This window comes from Lathyrus oleraceus, chromosome 2 (genome assembly GCF_024323335.1).
Source record: "Lathyrus oleraceus cultivar Zhongwan6 chromosome 2, CAAS_Psat_ZW6_1.0, whole genome shotgun sequence".
Lineage (NCBI taxonomy): Eukaryota > Viridiplantae > Streptophyta > Magnoliopsida > Fabales > Fabaceae > Lathyrus > Lathyrus oleraceus.
Genome location: NC_066580.1, coordinates 481119679 through 481134473, shown reverse-complemented (window position 1 = coordinate 481134473; position 14795 = coordinate 481119679). Strand labels below are relative to the sequence as shown.

Genomic DNA, 14795 nt, shown 5'->3' with positions numbered 1-14795 from the left:
CTGTATGCACGTGATGCATGGATATGCAAAATGAATGATTTTCCAAGGAACTCTAAGTGAAGGAAAAGATAAAATTGCAAACATTTTTGATAACAAAACAAAGTTATCAACCCAAAATACAACCAAGAAAACCATTTAAAGACATGTGTCATCAGGACGAGCATAAACAAGTAGGAGTTGTCCTTCAAGTCTCTCAATTCTTTCTTCATAGGCCTTCTGCATAAAAGCTTTCTCCTTCACCAAACTGTCTACAAGACCTTTCCATGCACCTGAGGACTGTGGAATCTGGGAGTAATCTGTTGTGCCTGAGGAAAATAAATCCTCTTGCACCCTTGGACGTTTACCTGCACGATCTTTTCCACTCTGCTCCTTTAACTGTCTCTGAAGTTCTTCATTTTCCATTTCGAGCACCTGGGCCTTATCCTTCCAAGCGTCTCTCTCTTTCTTGACCCTCTCCAAGGTGGCTTGGAGTTCTTCTTTGTCATCTAGCGGAAGGTAAGGGGTCTTCAATGGAGCGGGTTTGATAGGATCATGATGTGGGTATGGCATTTTCAACTGTATAGCTCTGGCTCTGATCCACTGGAGGTACGGCTCATAGGAGGTACAATCTTTCTTACCCAATTCAAGTCTCCCTTTGCGACAAACACGATGCCAAGCTCTTACTACTCTCTCTTTCATGGTAGGGTCCTCCTCGTTATCCCTCAAGAAAATACCTTCTAAAAGAATGTTAGGAGGCTTGTCCTTCATAGGGTAACCGAGTTGTCTCCTAGTAAGTACTGGATTATAAGAAATGATTCCCTTTGTGCCCATGAGGGGCACATTGGGGAACTCCCCGCAACTATCAATGATCTTCACATCGTCTAAAACTCTACTATACCATGCAATATCTGACTGGGTAAGAGACATAATCCTCTGTGACCACTGAAGTCCTGACTTGCGATCCCAAAAAGTAGCTGACTTAGGAAGATGAGAGACAAACCATTTGTAGAGTAACGGTATACAGCAGACTATGGTTCCTCCTCCTTTCAAAGTACGGTAATGGATGGAATGATAGGTGTCTCCGAGCAAAGTTGGAACAGGATTACCACTTAGGAAGATGCGTATAGCATATGAATCCACAAAACCTTCAATATTAGGAAATAGTAACAAACCGTAGATCAACAAGGCGAACAGATGCTCCACAATAATATCACAACCTTGACTGGAAAAATAAGAAACCTTCCCCATTAAGAACTTGGCAGTGAAACATGGTGAAGTTATTCTTGAATTCTGACTTCTTCATGTACAACACTTTTGCAAGAGAACTGTGCTCGGGTAACTTTTCTGAACCAGAGAAAGATACTGTATCAGCAACTGGGATGTGAAGCAACTGGGCATACTCTTCCAATGTAGGCGCGAGTTGATAGTCTGGGAATGTGAAACAGTGATAGACTGGATCATAGAACTGTACTAATGTCTGCAATAACCCTTCTTCCATCCTAAGTGTCAATAAAGATATAAGTGCCCCATATCTGTCTCTGAAACCAATAGGATCTGCGATCGAAGAAACCAGTTTCTTTAGCTCATCTATCTTTGGATTGATGAGATTGTACTTTTTCACACTTCTCCGTCCAAAATCCATGTTTCCTGCAATATTTGCAATCCTCACTTTAAGTTCCTTGGAAAAAGGTTGAAATGATGGGAATGAATGCATGTCATGCATGAATGCAACAAACACAAACATGGTCAAACAATACAAGGCTCAAAGTTCATCACCAGCATGGAGTTTAGGACAAAGCCCCAAGATAAGTTCTAAGGTTCACCTGCCAAACGGGTTCTAAAAGTTCCCAAGGTTATGGATCCTTCTTCGGATAATACCGGGTTAAGCAACTGCTCGCTTTCCAGTATTATTCTCAAAAGAATCTCGCTTGAGTGTGATATCGCGTATCAACCAAACCAGACTTTTGGTCCGAAGTGGTCACCGCATCACATCCTAAGTAAGGCCAAGATGGGGTAAAGGTAAACTAAGGTCCTTGGCTTCACGGGCCCGTCGAAAGCAACAATGCCTCACAAATGACTTGTTTAGCACTATCACCCTCAAAGAGGCCTCCACCAAGCGGACAAAGGCTCAAGTCAACTCGGTAAGGATTGTCTCCTATCAAGTCAACCTGAATTATCATCCATCCTATCTCAAATGTGCCCCAAATCCGGGTATAGGATTTATCACAAGTATCCCCCAAAACCCAAAATAACAAACATTACAAACAATACAATTTAGCAAATATCCACAAAGCAAACATATAAACAAGCAAAGATAGGCTAAACCCTCAAATAAGTTTAAGCATAATCCCCAGCAGAGTCGCCATTCTGGCGCAGCGGGATTTTTCACGAGATTAAGTATTGATTGAACTTAACCCGTTTGAAAAATATTTTAAATGCAAGAGTCGCCACCGTCTTTTATTTTATCCAAAAAAGGAAGGGAAAAATAACGATAAATCCCTTTAGAGTTACGGGTTCGGGGGTTGGTTATGCAAAGGGAAGGTATTAGCACCCTCTACATCTGTGGTACTCCACAGGAACCTTTTTGCTTATGTTTATGTGAATGCTTTGCTTTTTTCGCTTTGATCGTTTGATTGGGGAGATGAGAAAAGAACTTGATTTTATTGCTTTTTGGACTCGATAAAGTCGTAGACTTCATGCCTACGTATCTCCAAGGCGCAATGGAGAAATCAGAATCCACGTAGTTCTCTCAAAAGAAAAGGGGAAAGTCTGTTTTGTTGATTTTAGATTGGCGTGTCTTGCCATCTCTTGCTCGACCTAGGCGGGAGGCTTCGAGACTGACACGTCCTTTTGAAAATGTTTTTAAACTGAAAAGCCAAAGCTGGCAAAAGATTTGAATGAGCCTAAACCCTGAAACAATAAATAAATGGGCTCATTATAAGGAAGCCCAAGAGTAAGCTTGTGAGTGTGTGAAAAGGGTTTCTTAAACGGCGACCGTTGGAATCGCATCGGGTTTCTCTTTTTTGGATTTTTCGATTTTTTAACATAAAACGTGAACAATACGATTAAACACACAATACATAACATAAAAAATGCGAGAAAGTAAATTATTACAACACAGTTAGCTATGAATAGTTAGTATTACGAATAGTCAGTGGAGTTAATCGAGCTGAAACTGAAACGAAACGGTTAGTAACAACATAAACAAATATAAAAAAAAACAATATAAACATTTACTTTAGACAAAATAAACATTTGATATAAATAAACATTTAATTAAAATAAACATTTAAACAAATAATTAATTTAACTAACATTTAAATAAAACATATATGCAAAATAATAATAAAAGATAAACAATATTTAGTAAACAAAAGTAATATATATATATATATATATATATATATATATATATATATATATATATATATATATATATATATTTATATTTTAGACAATAAATATATAGTAGACAAAAATAATATATATATATATATATATATATATATATATATATATATATATATATATATATATATATATATATATATATATATATATATATATATATATATATATATATATATTGACAAATAATATATAATAGACAAAGATAATATATATATATATATTTAGATAAATAATATATTAAAACACATGTCGGCAAGCCGGAACTTTGCCGATTTCAGAGATAAGTGAAGAATATTACCTTGTGTGAAGAGGATGAACTTCTGATCGTCCAAATGATCGACCGAAAGCTGGAAACCGTCACCGACGCAGTGCTGGCTGCCTTCGTGAGTACCTGACTTCAACGTCGCTTTTGATCGGTGAAACGACGCTGGAATGAAATGAACCTTGGATATTTGTGATCTGGACTCAACGAACTTCAAAGATATGAAATCGGTTTTGTGTTTCGGTGAATAATCGGGACGATTTTGGGTTACCGAAAATGAAGAACAAGTGAAATACGGTAATGCTTTTGGAAAAATATTTCTTTTCAATTCTCTGTTTCTCTCACCACACATTTTTTCCTTACTGATCCACCCTCTTCCCTTTTTCTTACTAACCACATCTATATATATATATATTTAGATTACTTAAACAATAAGAAACCTAAAAAATATCTAACATAAATTAATAATATATATTTAGATTACTTAAACAATAAGAAACCTAAAAAATATCTAACATAAATTAATAATATATATTTAGATTACTTAAACAATAAGAAACCTAAAAAATATCTAACATAAATTAATAATATATATTTAGATTACTTAAACAATAAGAAACCTAAAAAATATCTAACATAAATTAATAATATATATTTATATATTATATAATAATAATAATAATAAACTAATATAATATTAATCCTAATTAAATAAACTAATTAACAACTAAACACAATTAATATTAAGCACAAATAATATTAAACGGCACACGATTAAAATACGATAAAATCGAGCGATACGAACGCGATAAAAATGATGACAATTTGCACAGCAAAACAGACAAATTGATAAAACCAATAAACCAGTAAACCGGTAAACCAGTAAAATCAACAACACGACTCAAACAGACTCGATTAAATCACACGGCACAACACGTAATTAAATAAACAACCCTAGGCAATAATAAAATCAACACGACATCACGAAAACGCTGACAAACACAATCACAAATAATCGGACAATACGAAAACTCTAATATATTCGAAATACAGTCAAAATACCGACAAACAAACAATTAAATAGATAAAAACGCACAAAACCTAATCAAACCAGTTGTCACGCGAAGTTTAAGAAATTGAGATGAATACGAGACAACGAGATTAATCAAGATGTGGTCAACAAAGCCAAAGTCAAATTTTGGGGTGCGACAGGCACAGTAAGAAGCAACATAACATTTATCTTTCTTTCGTTGAGGCTAAATATATAGTCGCTGGTAATTATTGTGCACAAGTCTTATGGCTAAAGCAATCATTATTAGATTAGGATTTAAAACTCGACTGCATTCCAATAAAATGCGATAACACTAGCACGATAAGCCTCACTAAAAATCATGTACTTCATTCACGTACTAAACATATAGAAATCTGACACTATTTCTCTAGGGATCATGTTGAAAAAGGCGATGTTATCTTTTAATATGTGAATACTAAAAATCAGCTAGCTGGTATCTTTAGAAAATCATTATCCACGAAACCTTTTCACAAGATACGTAGAGAACTGAAAATCTTGGATTCTTCGTGTTTTAAATAGATTTGGATTCCTATTTCATTTCTTTTACTATTTGTATTATGTTAAACGATAACATTTTCCTGTAGCAAATTATACTTTAACTAACCTTATTTGTATCATTATTTATATTTTGTTCTATATATGTTTATTTGTTTACTTCTTACATTCTTCATTCCATTCACTCATTCCTAAGTTGTTGAATGATTGTTCATCTTTGCATTTAAAATCTTTTTTAAGTGCATCATGTTAATTATGTGCACTTAAGCACTATTTTATTTGTTCATGCATTATTTAATCTTTCATTAATGACAGTTTTGATCACGTAGTTGTCTTGTTGTGAGTTATATGTTTGATTGTGTATTTGTTGCATATATGATGTCTAAATCTGTATTATATATTCAATATTTGATGTTGTATATTATTCTTAGCTATGTATAGCTCATTTTTTCTAGAATAGCGTTTGTGTTGCTGGTTGTTTTGTGTTTAAACTCATTAGCATCTATCTCTTTTTAATCTTATCAAATTGGGAGAAATTTTAATGCGAGTCTAAATTTGTTTTATGTGTTTTATGTTGTTTTGTATTTGTGCAATATTTCAGGGGGAGCACAAAGCAATTGAAGAAAAGCATTAATCACGTTTTGCTTCTGTTTAAAGTCGACTCAATTTCAATTGCAAGCTTGCCAAGTATAAAAAAGATGGAGACTGAAGTTGCATGTCTCTGCTACATTAAGGGGGAGATTATGCATGTCTCTGATATATGGTTTGTTGCTCATACTTCAAGCATTGCTTTGTTATCATTTTATATAATTGAGTCTCTTCTTCAATTGCGCATTTCTGAATAGAGTTTTAGATTTGTATCTTTTAGTGTGAGCAATATGCTTTAAGTCACTTAGTCGATTTTTGTTTAATCAAGAACTATATTTAAGTTTGATTCAAGTCATGCCGTAAGTAAAATCTCATAACATCTTTGAAATTTTTAAATTTTGAGATTTTAGGTGTGTGATTCGAATCACACATCCTATGAGTCGAATCAGATGAAACAAAAGGAAATCGAGGATTTTGTGAGTCGAATCATAGGTTGTATATGACTCAAATCATGCAACCTTGTGACTTGAATCACATTGTTCATGACTCGGATCATGAAGATATAAAAACTCAAGGATTTCCTTCTGACTTGCTTGAGTCGAATCGCATTGTTCATGACTCGAATCATGAAGTGATGAAAACTCTAGGATTTGCCTCTAACTTGCTTGAGTCGAATCACATTGTTCATGATTCGAATCATGACTTTAGTCTTGACTTGAATCATGGGTCAAATCATGACTTGAATCATACAAATGGGTTTCTCATATGTTTTAGATCTTGTGTCAAACTACTTTGTCACTTGAAAATTATACATGTGCTCATGACTCAAATTAAGCATGATTTTCTCACTCATTTTGTGTTAAAGCTCTAGCACCTATAAATCATTTATCTCTAAAATATTTCATAATGTTAGAAAACACATACTTCAAGTATTGATTTGAAAACTCAAAAATCACTTGTTCTTTCATTTTTCAAAATAGTTTTAGAGCTTTAGTGAACACTTGCAAACCATTTATTTCATCTTCTACCTTAATCTTTTTTCATTGTTCCATGGATATGAAACTCATCCTTTGAATTTAAAGTTCCTTCGAAGATTTGGTTAAGATTAGAGAGGTTCGCAAGGTAAGTGGTATTATGACTGGTGTTGACAATTCTAATGGAAAAGAAGGAGATTACTCACTCTGTGTTGACCTTGGTAGTGTTGTGTGAAAGCCTACATACATGGTAGGAGTTCTTCTTAATCTTCGAACAGACCAACACTCAAGATACCGGTGGGATCGAGTAAATATTTCTGCATAATGGAGACTTAGGAGGAGGTTGTTGGGTATGAAAGATTCAAGAAGTGATTTTGCGTGAAGTTTCACATAAAGTTAAGTTTGTGGACTCTGTACAAGTAAAAGATCTAGAAAGAAGAAATTTATTTTTTTCAGGATTAATTTTGGATATTGTGATTGTTCGAACTCTTGTAATTTTGTCAGAAATATTATTGAATCTATTTATTTTTCTATTTATTTTATAATTAAATCTAATTTTCACCAAAATAATATTAATCAATTATTATTTATAATTTTCCTTATTTTTCTAATACTTATACTATTTCAATTATTCTCCAAAATTATAAAATTAATTAGAATTCTAATTAATTCTACCTCTCTCACCAACCCAACCACATGCCACATACTACACACATATTCACCAAAAATCAACCAAAAGCATATATTTTACTTAATAATTTAAATAAATTGTAACTAAATTAAATTAATTAATTGAATTTTTGGTGTTATAGATACCACTAATGGGAGGAAAGGGATGTTAAGGTTCATGGACAATAAGATCAACATGACATTGTATCTAAAAGCAACAGGATAACCTATATCAAGAATCGTCATCCATTTCTCACGATCCTACACACCCAAGCTAGCTACTCACAACGAACTCCTAACTTCAAAGACCGTATCATAGAACGTATTGGAATACATTTGATGACGTTGATAAACTTCATCATCTAATTGCATCCAAACCAAAGGCCATGACTCTTTTCCCCGTCCAAGTAAAGCTGCAATAGCACAGAAACCATAATTTTTATCTAGACCCAAATCATCAATGTACTGATGTAAGAAAATAGAAAACTAAGACAAGTAAAGAAGTTTTGAAAACTAGCTAGACAGTTGACTTCCAATTGGTTATGTACATGTTCTCTTTGTAGTCTGACTTCCTTGCGAGCCATCAGCATATTCCCACTGTGAAGGATCGTGATGCACATCACTCTCTTGACCTTTTTTACTCTTCTTAATTCCTCTTTTTAGCTTGTATTTCACTGGTGGTGGACATATGAAAGTTGTAGATGAATGTGTTAGTTTCTGAACTTTTTTCTTCAATACCCTCTGGCCAACAATATCTAATATACTCAAATACCTCTTCAACTATTCACACTCTTCACCTAAATCCAATTGTGTCTCAGTATCTTCTTCAGTGACTTCATGCTTTTCAATTTATAATTTCTTCCAAAACATATGAATCGATTCTAGCGGAACATGCTCACCTTGTATTTGAATACTGACAAGTTGACACGCACAAGGTAGCTTGTGTGTTGTTCTAATGAAGTAATCACATACATCTTTGTCATAATCAATTTTTTTTTACCCTTTCCAACGTGTTGTATACACTGTTTTGAAACGAATTTGTGCAATCTGTAGTAAAATAGAGTGTTATACTGAAGCTCAATGTTGGAGATACTTTTTTTAAATGATACTCTGATTGAACCTAGTTGCAAGTTCAACATGGTGTTCGCAATATCCTAACTTCTGCATAAATCTCCTCGGCTGGTAGTTAACATATTTTTTAGTCTCCAATGAGCATACTCAATCTTAAAAACCATAAATATAAAAGGATGTCATTATTTAATAATTATTAATGTAATATACTCAAAGTCACATCGATGTACCTGTTTGTTTCGTGTTCCCTAAATGAGTGACTTTATTAGTCTATACATCAACAAACCTTTCTTTATAGGGTGTCAACCATGTTTCATACACATATTGGACAAATAAAGGAATATCAACACATACTACCTCTAAATGCTTCAAGTGTACCACAAACTAAAACTCCCTGTTCGAATACATAATTTTGTTCCATAGATCCATAACATGCTCTTTCCTATTATATTCGAGATACTCCTTACACTTCATACTAATATTTTTTGAAATATGAAACAAATACAACATATGAGTTGAGTCTGGGAACACAACTTCCATGACATTCATCAACGCCAATTTTCGGTCCTTCACCAAAACCTTTGGCAGTAACTTCTTAAAAGCGAACGACTCTTTCAGCTTCTTCAATGTCCATGTGAAGTTTTCCTTCCTTTCATGTTCCAAATAAGCAAATCCAACCGAAAACGTCAATTTTGTTGACGTAACATCAACAATCTCAATTAGTGGTAGTCGGTTGTGTATTTTGTATGTGCAGCCGAAAATTAACACCAAATGAAACATGCTCAACAACTTTGCTGAATCATGATGTGTCTAAAAGATATCAGCAATAACATTTGAATCGTCCTTATTTCTGGAACATTACATGTATTTCTCTTCATGAATAAGATTCAACAAATGTTGCATTTAAGAAAATGGATCGCTCTTGCTCATCTTGTATGAAGATCTTACCGTGTACACTTGGATAACGCTTACAGATTTTCTGGATCTCTATCTTTCAAAAGAACAACTATGTACCTAAGAGCCATATTGTATTTTGTCATGCCATCCACAAACTGTCTTTCATCATCTTTTAAACGACATAATATGTCATGGTCATCTAAATTCGCAACTAGTTAATGATTGTGAAACACACATCTAACCATCACCTTCCAACCGCTACCACTTGCTACAAATCTCAGCATAAATGGACATTTAACTTTCATACTATAACTTCCTTGAGAGGAATTCTTCCTTTTGTGTTTCCTCCTTTTTCTCACAACTCATAATCAACTTATTTTTTCTCCCTTTGCTCCCATTTGCGGTATCAAAACAAATAGTAACAATAATAATATCGTGTTGTTTACCGATAGACTGTATCCATGCTAACACGTCAATTCGGGAGAAAAAAATAGATCATTTACGACATATAAAGAATAAATTATCAATGTTAGAGATACCAAAAACCTATTAATTTTTGAATAAATAAAAAACAAATCATATTATGAGTAGTGAAAAAACTGCATAAAATTTGCAAGGAATCAATCAAGATCTAGACCGGGGAGGTTAAATTCTCTAATACTTAACCTGTACTAGTAAATATTGGGAGGTGCCAGATTAAAATGCGGGGTTGGCAGGTGAAGTAAATAAAGATGGCTAAACTTTTAAAGTGGCCCATTTTGAAAACCCCAAACTCATAAAATATCCCGTAGTTGTACCAGCTATGAAAGTAAAAGAGAGATTATGAAACGGAATTACATACTTACCCTCGACAACTTGGCAACGTTCCAATTTGAAAGAGTATAACAGATAAGGCATAATCTCATCTAATTGAAGATAGTTTACATAGAAAACTAGTTCTAGAGTTTATTCAGTGTGGCCTATCCTTCAACTTAAAAATGGCTGCGCTTAACTTTGGCATAGCCACAACAAATGTGAACTCCGCTTCTGGTTTTCGATCCAGACCCAAATTCAACCAACGCAAATCCACAATTGTCTGCATTGGATGGGTAACTCAACTAAACCAAACTCTAACTAACTTCTTCTACTATAGTAGTTAGTTACAATTTCTTTCTTCTGTAGGATCCCGAAGGCATACTGGCCCCACCCAGTGGCGGTCATATCGCTCGCCAACGGTTTCGTAAAAGCATTGAAAAAGACTCCGACGCTCGCGAAGCCTTTGAACGTCAAGTCCGCGAAGAGAAGGAACGCCTTCAAGCCCTTCGCGAAGTAACTATATACATCAATTATTCAAATGAATCTTAAAAGTGAATTTTTGCTTATAATAGTTTGTAACTGAAATTTGTTCATTTTTCTTATGCTTAGTCTCGTGAAGTTCCTGATACTCCTAAAAAGCTAATTGAATACTTCCTTGACACTGAAACTCAGAATTTTGAATTTGAGATTGCGAGAATGAGACCGCGGTTTGTATATTTTTTTTTGAGTGAATGAGTTTTGTATTTGTATTCTGTTGTGATTGAGTATTTTGTTATGCAGATTGAACGAGGAATTCTTTTCGGAAATAAAATCTGAGCTAGGAGAGATTCGATTTGCTGTTAACAAAACACCGGTCGGTTGGTTTCTGATTTGTATTTTTGTTGGTTATATTTCTGTATAACAAATTGTGATAGTGTTTGGCCTTTTTGATGGTTTTTGCAGGCTATGGAGGATAGATTGGTTGAGCTCGAGACTCTAGAGAAAGCCATACGAGAAGGAAAAGGTTTGTGAAATTGGAATCTGAATAGACCGAATTAAAAATGTAGTTTGTGAAATTGTAGGGTGTTGTTGTTAACTTGGTTATTGAAATTAATGAAATTTCAAAATGATATCTGAATTTGAAAATTATTAGTCACAGTATGCCTATCAGACTATTGTAGGGGTAAATTGGCAAGACTTGTGATCGAAGATTTTCAATGTTACGAACTATTTTGAAATATTAATAATTTGAATGATTAAATTGTCAATGCCATACTACTACTATAATGCAAGCTCACTCCTTGCTCGGTTGCTCCCATTTGCTTTTGCAGAAGCCTATGATAAGATGCAAGATGATCTCACAAAAGCCAAGGAAAATCTAACCAAAATCTTGACATCAAAGGATGTGAAAGCAACTGTATGTCAATATTAATTTTTAGAGTTTATGTTACTGGTTTTGTACTTGTGTTGTGTTACTAGTTAAACGAGGTCTAATTTATCTTCAATGCAGCTGTTGGATATGGTTGAACGCAATGAGATTAACCGAACTTTGTTGACCCTTCTCGATGAAAACATATCATCTGCGCATGGTGCCAACCAGGTAATATCAATTGAATGTTTTTTCATCGGATTACCAAAATCTATGTGTGGAATTGTCAATTTGGAAGAAAATGATTCTAGCATTATCTAGGTGTAACTTTTAACTCGTTACCCTTCTTAAAGCCCATCACATTTTCATGCCGCCAAGACAAGAAAAACAAAAACTTTGAACTGACAAATTTTAACTAACCTAGGACTGTAGGAACATGATTTATGTTTGAATCAGAATAGACAAACTTGTCCTGCACTTACTTTGTAACAATATTGAGACTAGTGCTTGTTTGTTTTCCTTGTTGCAGACGCAAGCTGCACAATTCATGGAGAAGCTCCGTGGGGCTGTTCTCAAATACATTACAGTTTAGTGCATATAGTATGTTTTATTTTCTTATTTTATTATCACCATTTGTGGAAAACTCTGTCGTTGATAACTGTATCAAATATATTATATAAAAGACTACAGAGCTGAGATGTCACAGGCATGTAGCAGATTTATTCACTGTGATATCATGATTCATAGCAAATGAATTGTAAATTTTGAAATACTAGTATGACTAATGTATATTTAGTTGGAGAGCTGGTAAAATTGTTTTTAAAATCGCAATATACACATTCTGTTAATTAAGAGTATGCTTTGTTTTTGAGTAATTTCAATTTGTCTCCTTCATGACTTAAATGTTCTAAGCACATGCTTGATGAATGATAAATTGTACTCTGGCGGTAAATGGGCTTACATTAACGAATTAAAGAAAATGTCAAATTTATTCGGTTAATATATTACAATTTAGTATTAGAGTAGCAACTTGAGTTATTTTCATCCCAACAACGCGTTCGTAGTTGAGATTGATCCTCGAAAAATATAGCCTCAGTCATTTTGTCGGTCATTATGAATCTTGGTTAGAAAACATAAACACAGTTTTGTTGTAGTTTAAATTTTCTTTTTGTTTTAGTAACTTTTAAATGAATGATCATAATCCATAGACTGGCCCCATGCAAGTCTTTTTATTTTTTCTGCAGAAGTCTTCTTAATTTCTTATTCATTTAGAGTCTCATACATGAACTCGTGCCATTCAGATCACTTACAAGATAGTTTGCATCCAGACATTTCAATTTATTAATAAACTCGTTTAAAAATATGTAATTGCAAAAAATAGTGTTGCAAGAGTCTTCCCAAACTCATGTTTGGAGCATATGGAACAGTTTGCTGGTTTATTGGAAGGTGGAAAGGTATTAGCACTTTCTGTTTGACAATTTGCCTAATTTTAAGCATATCTTGTCTTTGGATAGTGCTTTATTAATAAACATTGCTATTTCAAAAAATATAGAGTATTAGTATAATATTTAGTTAAAGTAGTAAGTTGTATCTTTAAAACTAGTAGACAAAAGTTGTATCTTTAAAACTAGTAGACAAAAGTTGTATCTTTAAAACTTGTCAACAAAAGTTATATCTCTAGAACATGTCAAAAGAAAAGTTATATATTTAAAGCTTACATGCCCATATTTTCCTTTTTAAAAAGAAAGTGGAATACGGTAACAATCCACACATATATACAATAATAGATGTTTTCCACTTCCTATAGTGCTGTTTCCTATACTCCTATCAGTGTATAGCAGTAAACATGGCAGCTACATGGAGGTTTTTTTTACTGGTTCTCATGAACCTTGTCACTTACATGTCTGGCTCTGCAGAATCCTCTATAACCTCTGCAGAATTCATCAAGTCCTCGTGCAGGTCTACTCGCTACCCTGCTTTATGTGTTCAATGTCTTATGGGATATGCGAGCGTGATTGGCCAAAGCGAGCGACAACTAGCCATAGCTGCTATATCAGTGAGCATATCCAGGACACGATCGAGTGCATCATATGTGAAGAAGATATCAAAAGCAAGAGGCGTGAAGCCAAGGGAGTACAGAGCCATACAAGACTGCATAGAAAACATGGGTGACAGTTTGGACAGTCTTAGCCAGTCGGCTAGAGAGTTAGGCAGTATCGGTCATGCTGTTGGAGAGGACTTCGAGTGGCACATGAGCAACGTGCAGACTTGGGTCAGTGCTGCTCTCACTGATGATAACACTTGTCTTGATGGCTTTGCCGGTCCTTCCATGAATGGAAATGTTAAGGATGCCTTCAAGGATAGGATTGTCAATGTTGCTCAAGTTACCAGCAATGCACTCGCTTTGGTTAATCGATTTGCTTCTAGCCATTGAACTGCCGAAACTCCTTGAATCTTCGACTATCGGTCAGTTGTACTTGTTAAATTGTATTGTTAATTTTCTCACTAAACAGATGAAAAGTCTCTCTTCTACCAAGTCTAGATTTGATCTTGTGTGTTTTTTGTTGCTGTAGTGCATGATGCTCTGTATTGTAAAAAGAATGATATTTTGAGTGTGTTTGTGTAATGTATAAGGGATTTCTTATGGTGTATTGAAGAATTTTCTAGAGAATTAAATGAACTTCTTTTGTGTCTTGTGTTTGGCTCTTTTTTAATACTACAGTGATTAGAAAAACAAAATTCCAATTCGAGATTTACACCAATGTAGTTTCATCTTTTAAGACAATTGGTTTGTTTACTGTTGAGTATTGATTTTGTTACACTTCTCTTTTTTTGAGGCATTATGTCTCCTCTCTCTTGAATCTACTTAATAGAAAAAAGAGAACTGTTAATGCACAAACAAGGTAGTGAATGCAGGATTGTTTAACACCAGGGAAACTCAATCTGTTATGTCTATCTAACAATGATTGTTTTACTTTATTACAATAATGTGCATCAATCTGACAATCTCTCTTCCTTTTCCTTTTCCTCTTTATATTACAAATCCTGCAACTTTCTCTCTCTGCCACCCCCACTTCTTTTTCTTATCTTTTTTTTTTCTTAATTCTCTACACCTTTAATTAGGGGCTTGGTTGGAACTACATTCAATATCACACCCACCATGAGTAGGCATAATAACTTAGAAGAAATGGAGACGAGTTTTACCTCCCTCATATTCAAATTTGATTTTTCAAT

General features: G+C 34.0%; 2 protein-coding genes across 2 annotated transcripts; both read left to right on the top strand.

Moving 5' to 3' along the window:
• The first annotated feature begins 10227 nt into the window (after positions 1-10227).
• LOC127120658 (uncharacterized) lies at positions 10228-12413 on the top strand. The gene is made up of 8 exons (XM_051051170.1): positions 10228-10506; positions 10580-10726; positions 10823-10920; positions 10994-11066; positions 11156-11216; positions 11524-11609; positions 11703-11792; positions 12091-12413. The coding sequence occupies exons 1-8, from the start codon at positions 10396-10398 to the stop codon at positions 12151-12153; spliced, it is 729 nt and encodes a 242-aa protein (XP_050907127.1). The 5' UTR covers positions 10228-10395; the 3' UTR covers positions 12154-12413.
• Positions 12414-12648: 235 nt separating this feature from the next.
• LOC127120659 (21 kDa protein) lies at positions 12649-14255 on the top strand. The gene has a single exon (XM_051051171.1). The coding sequence runs from the start codon at positions 13408-13410 to the stop codon at positions 13993-13995; it is 588 nt and encodes a 195-aa protein (XP_050907128.1). The 5' UTR covers positions 12649-13407; the 3' UTR covers positions 13996-14255.
• Positions 14256-14795: the final 540 nt, after the last annotated feature.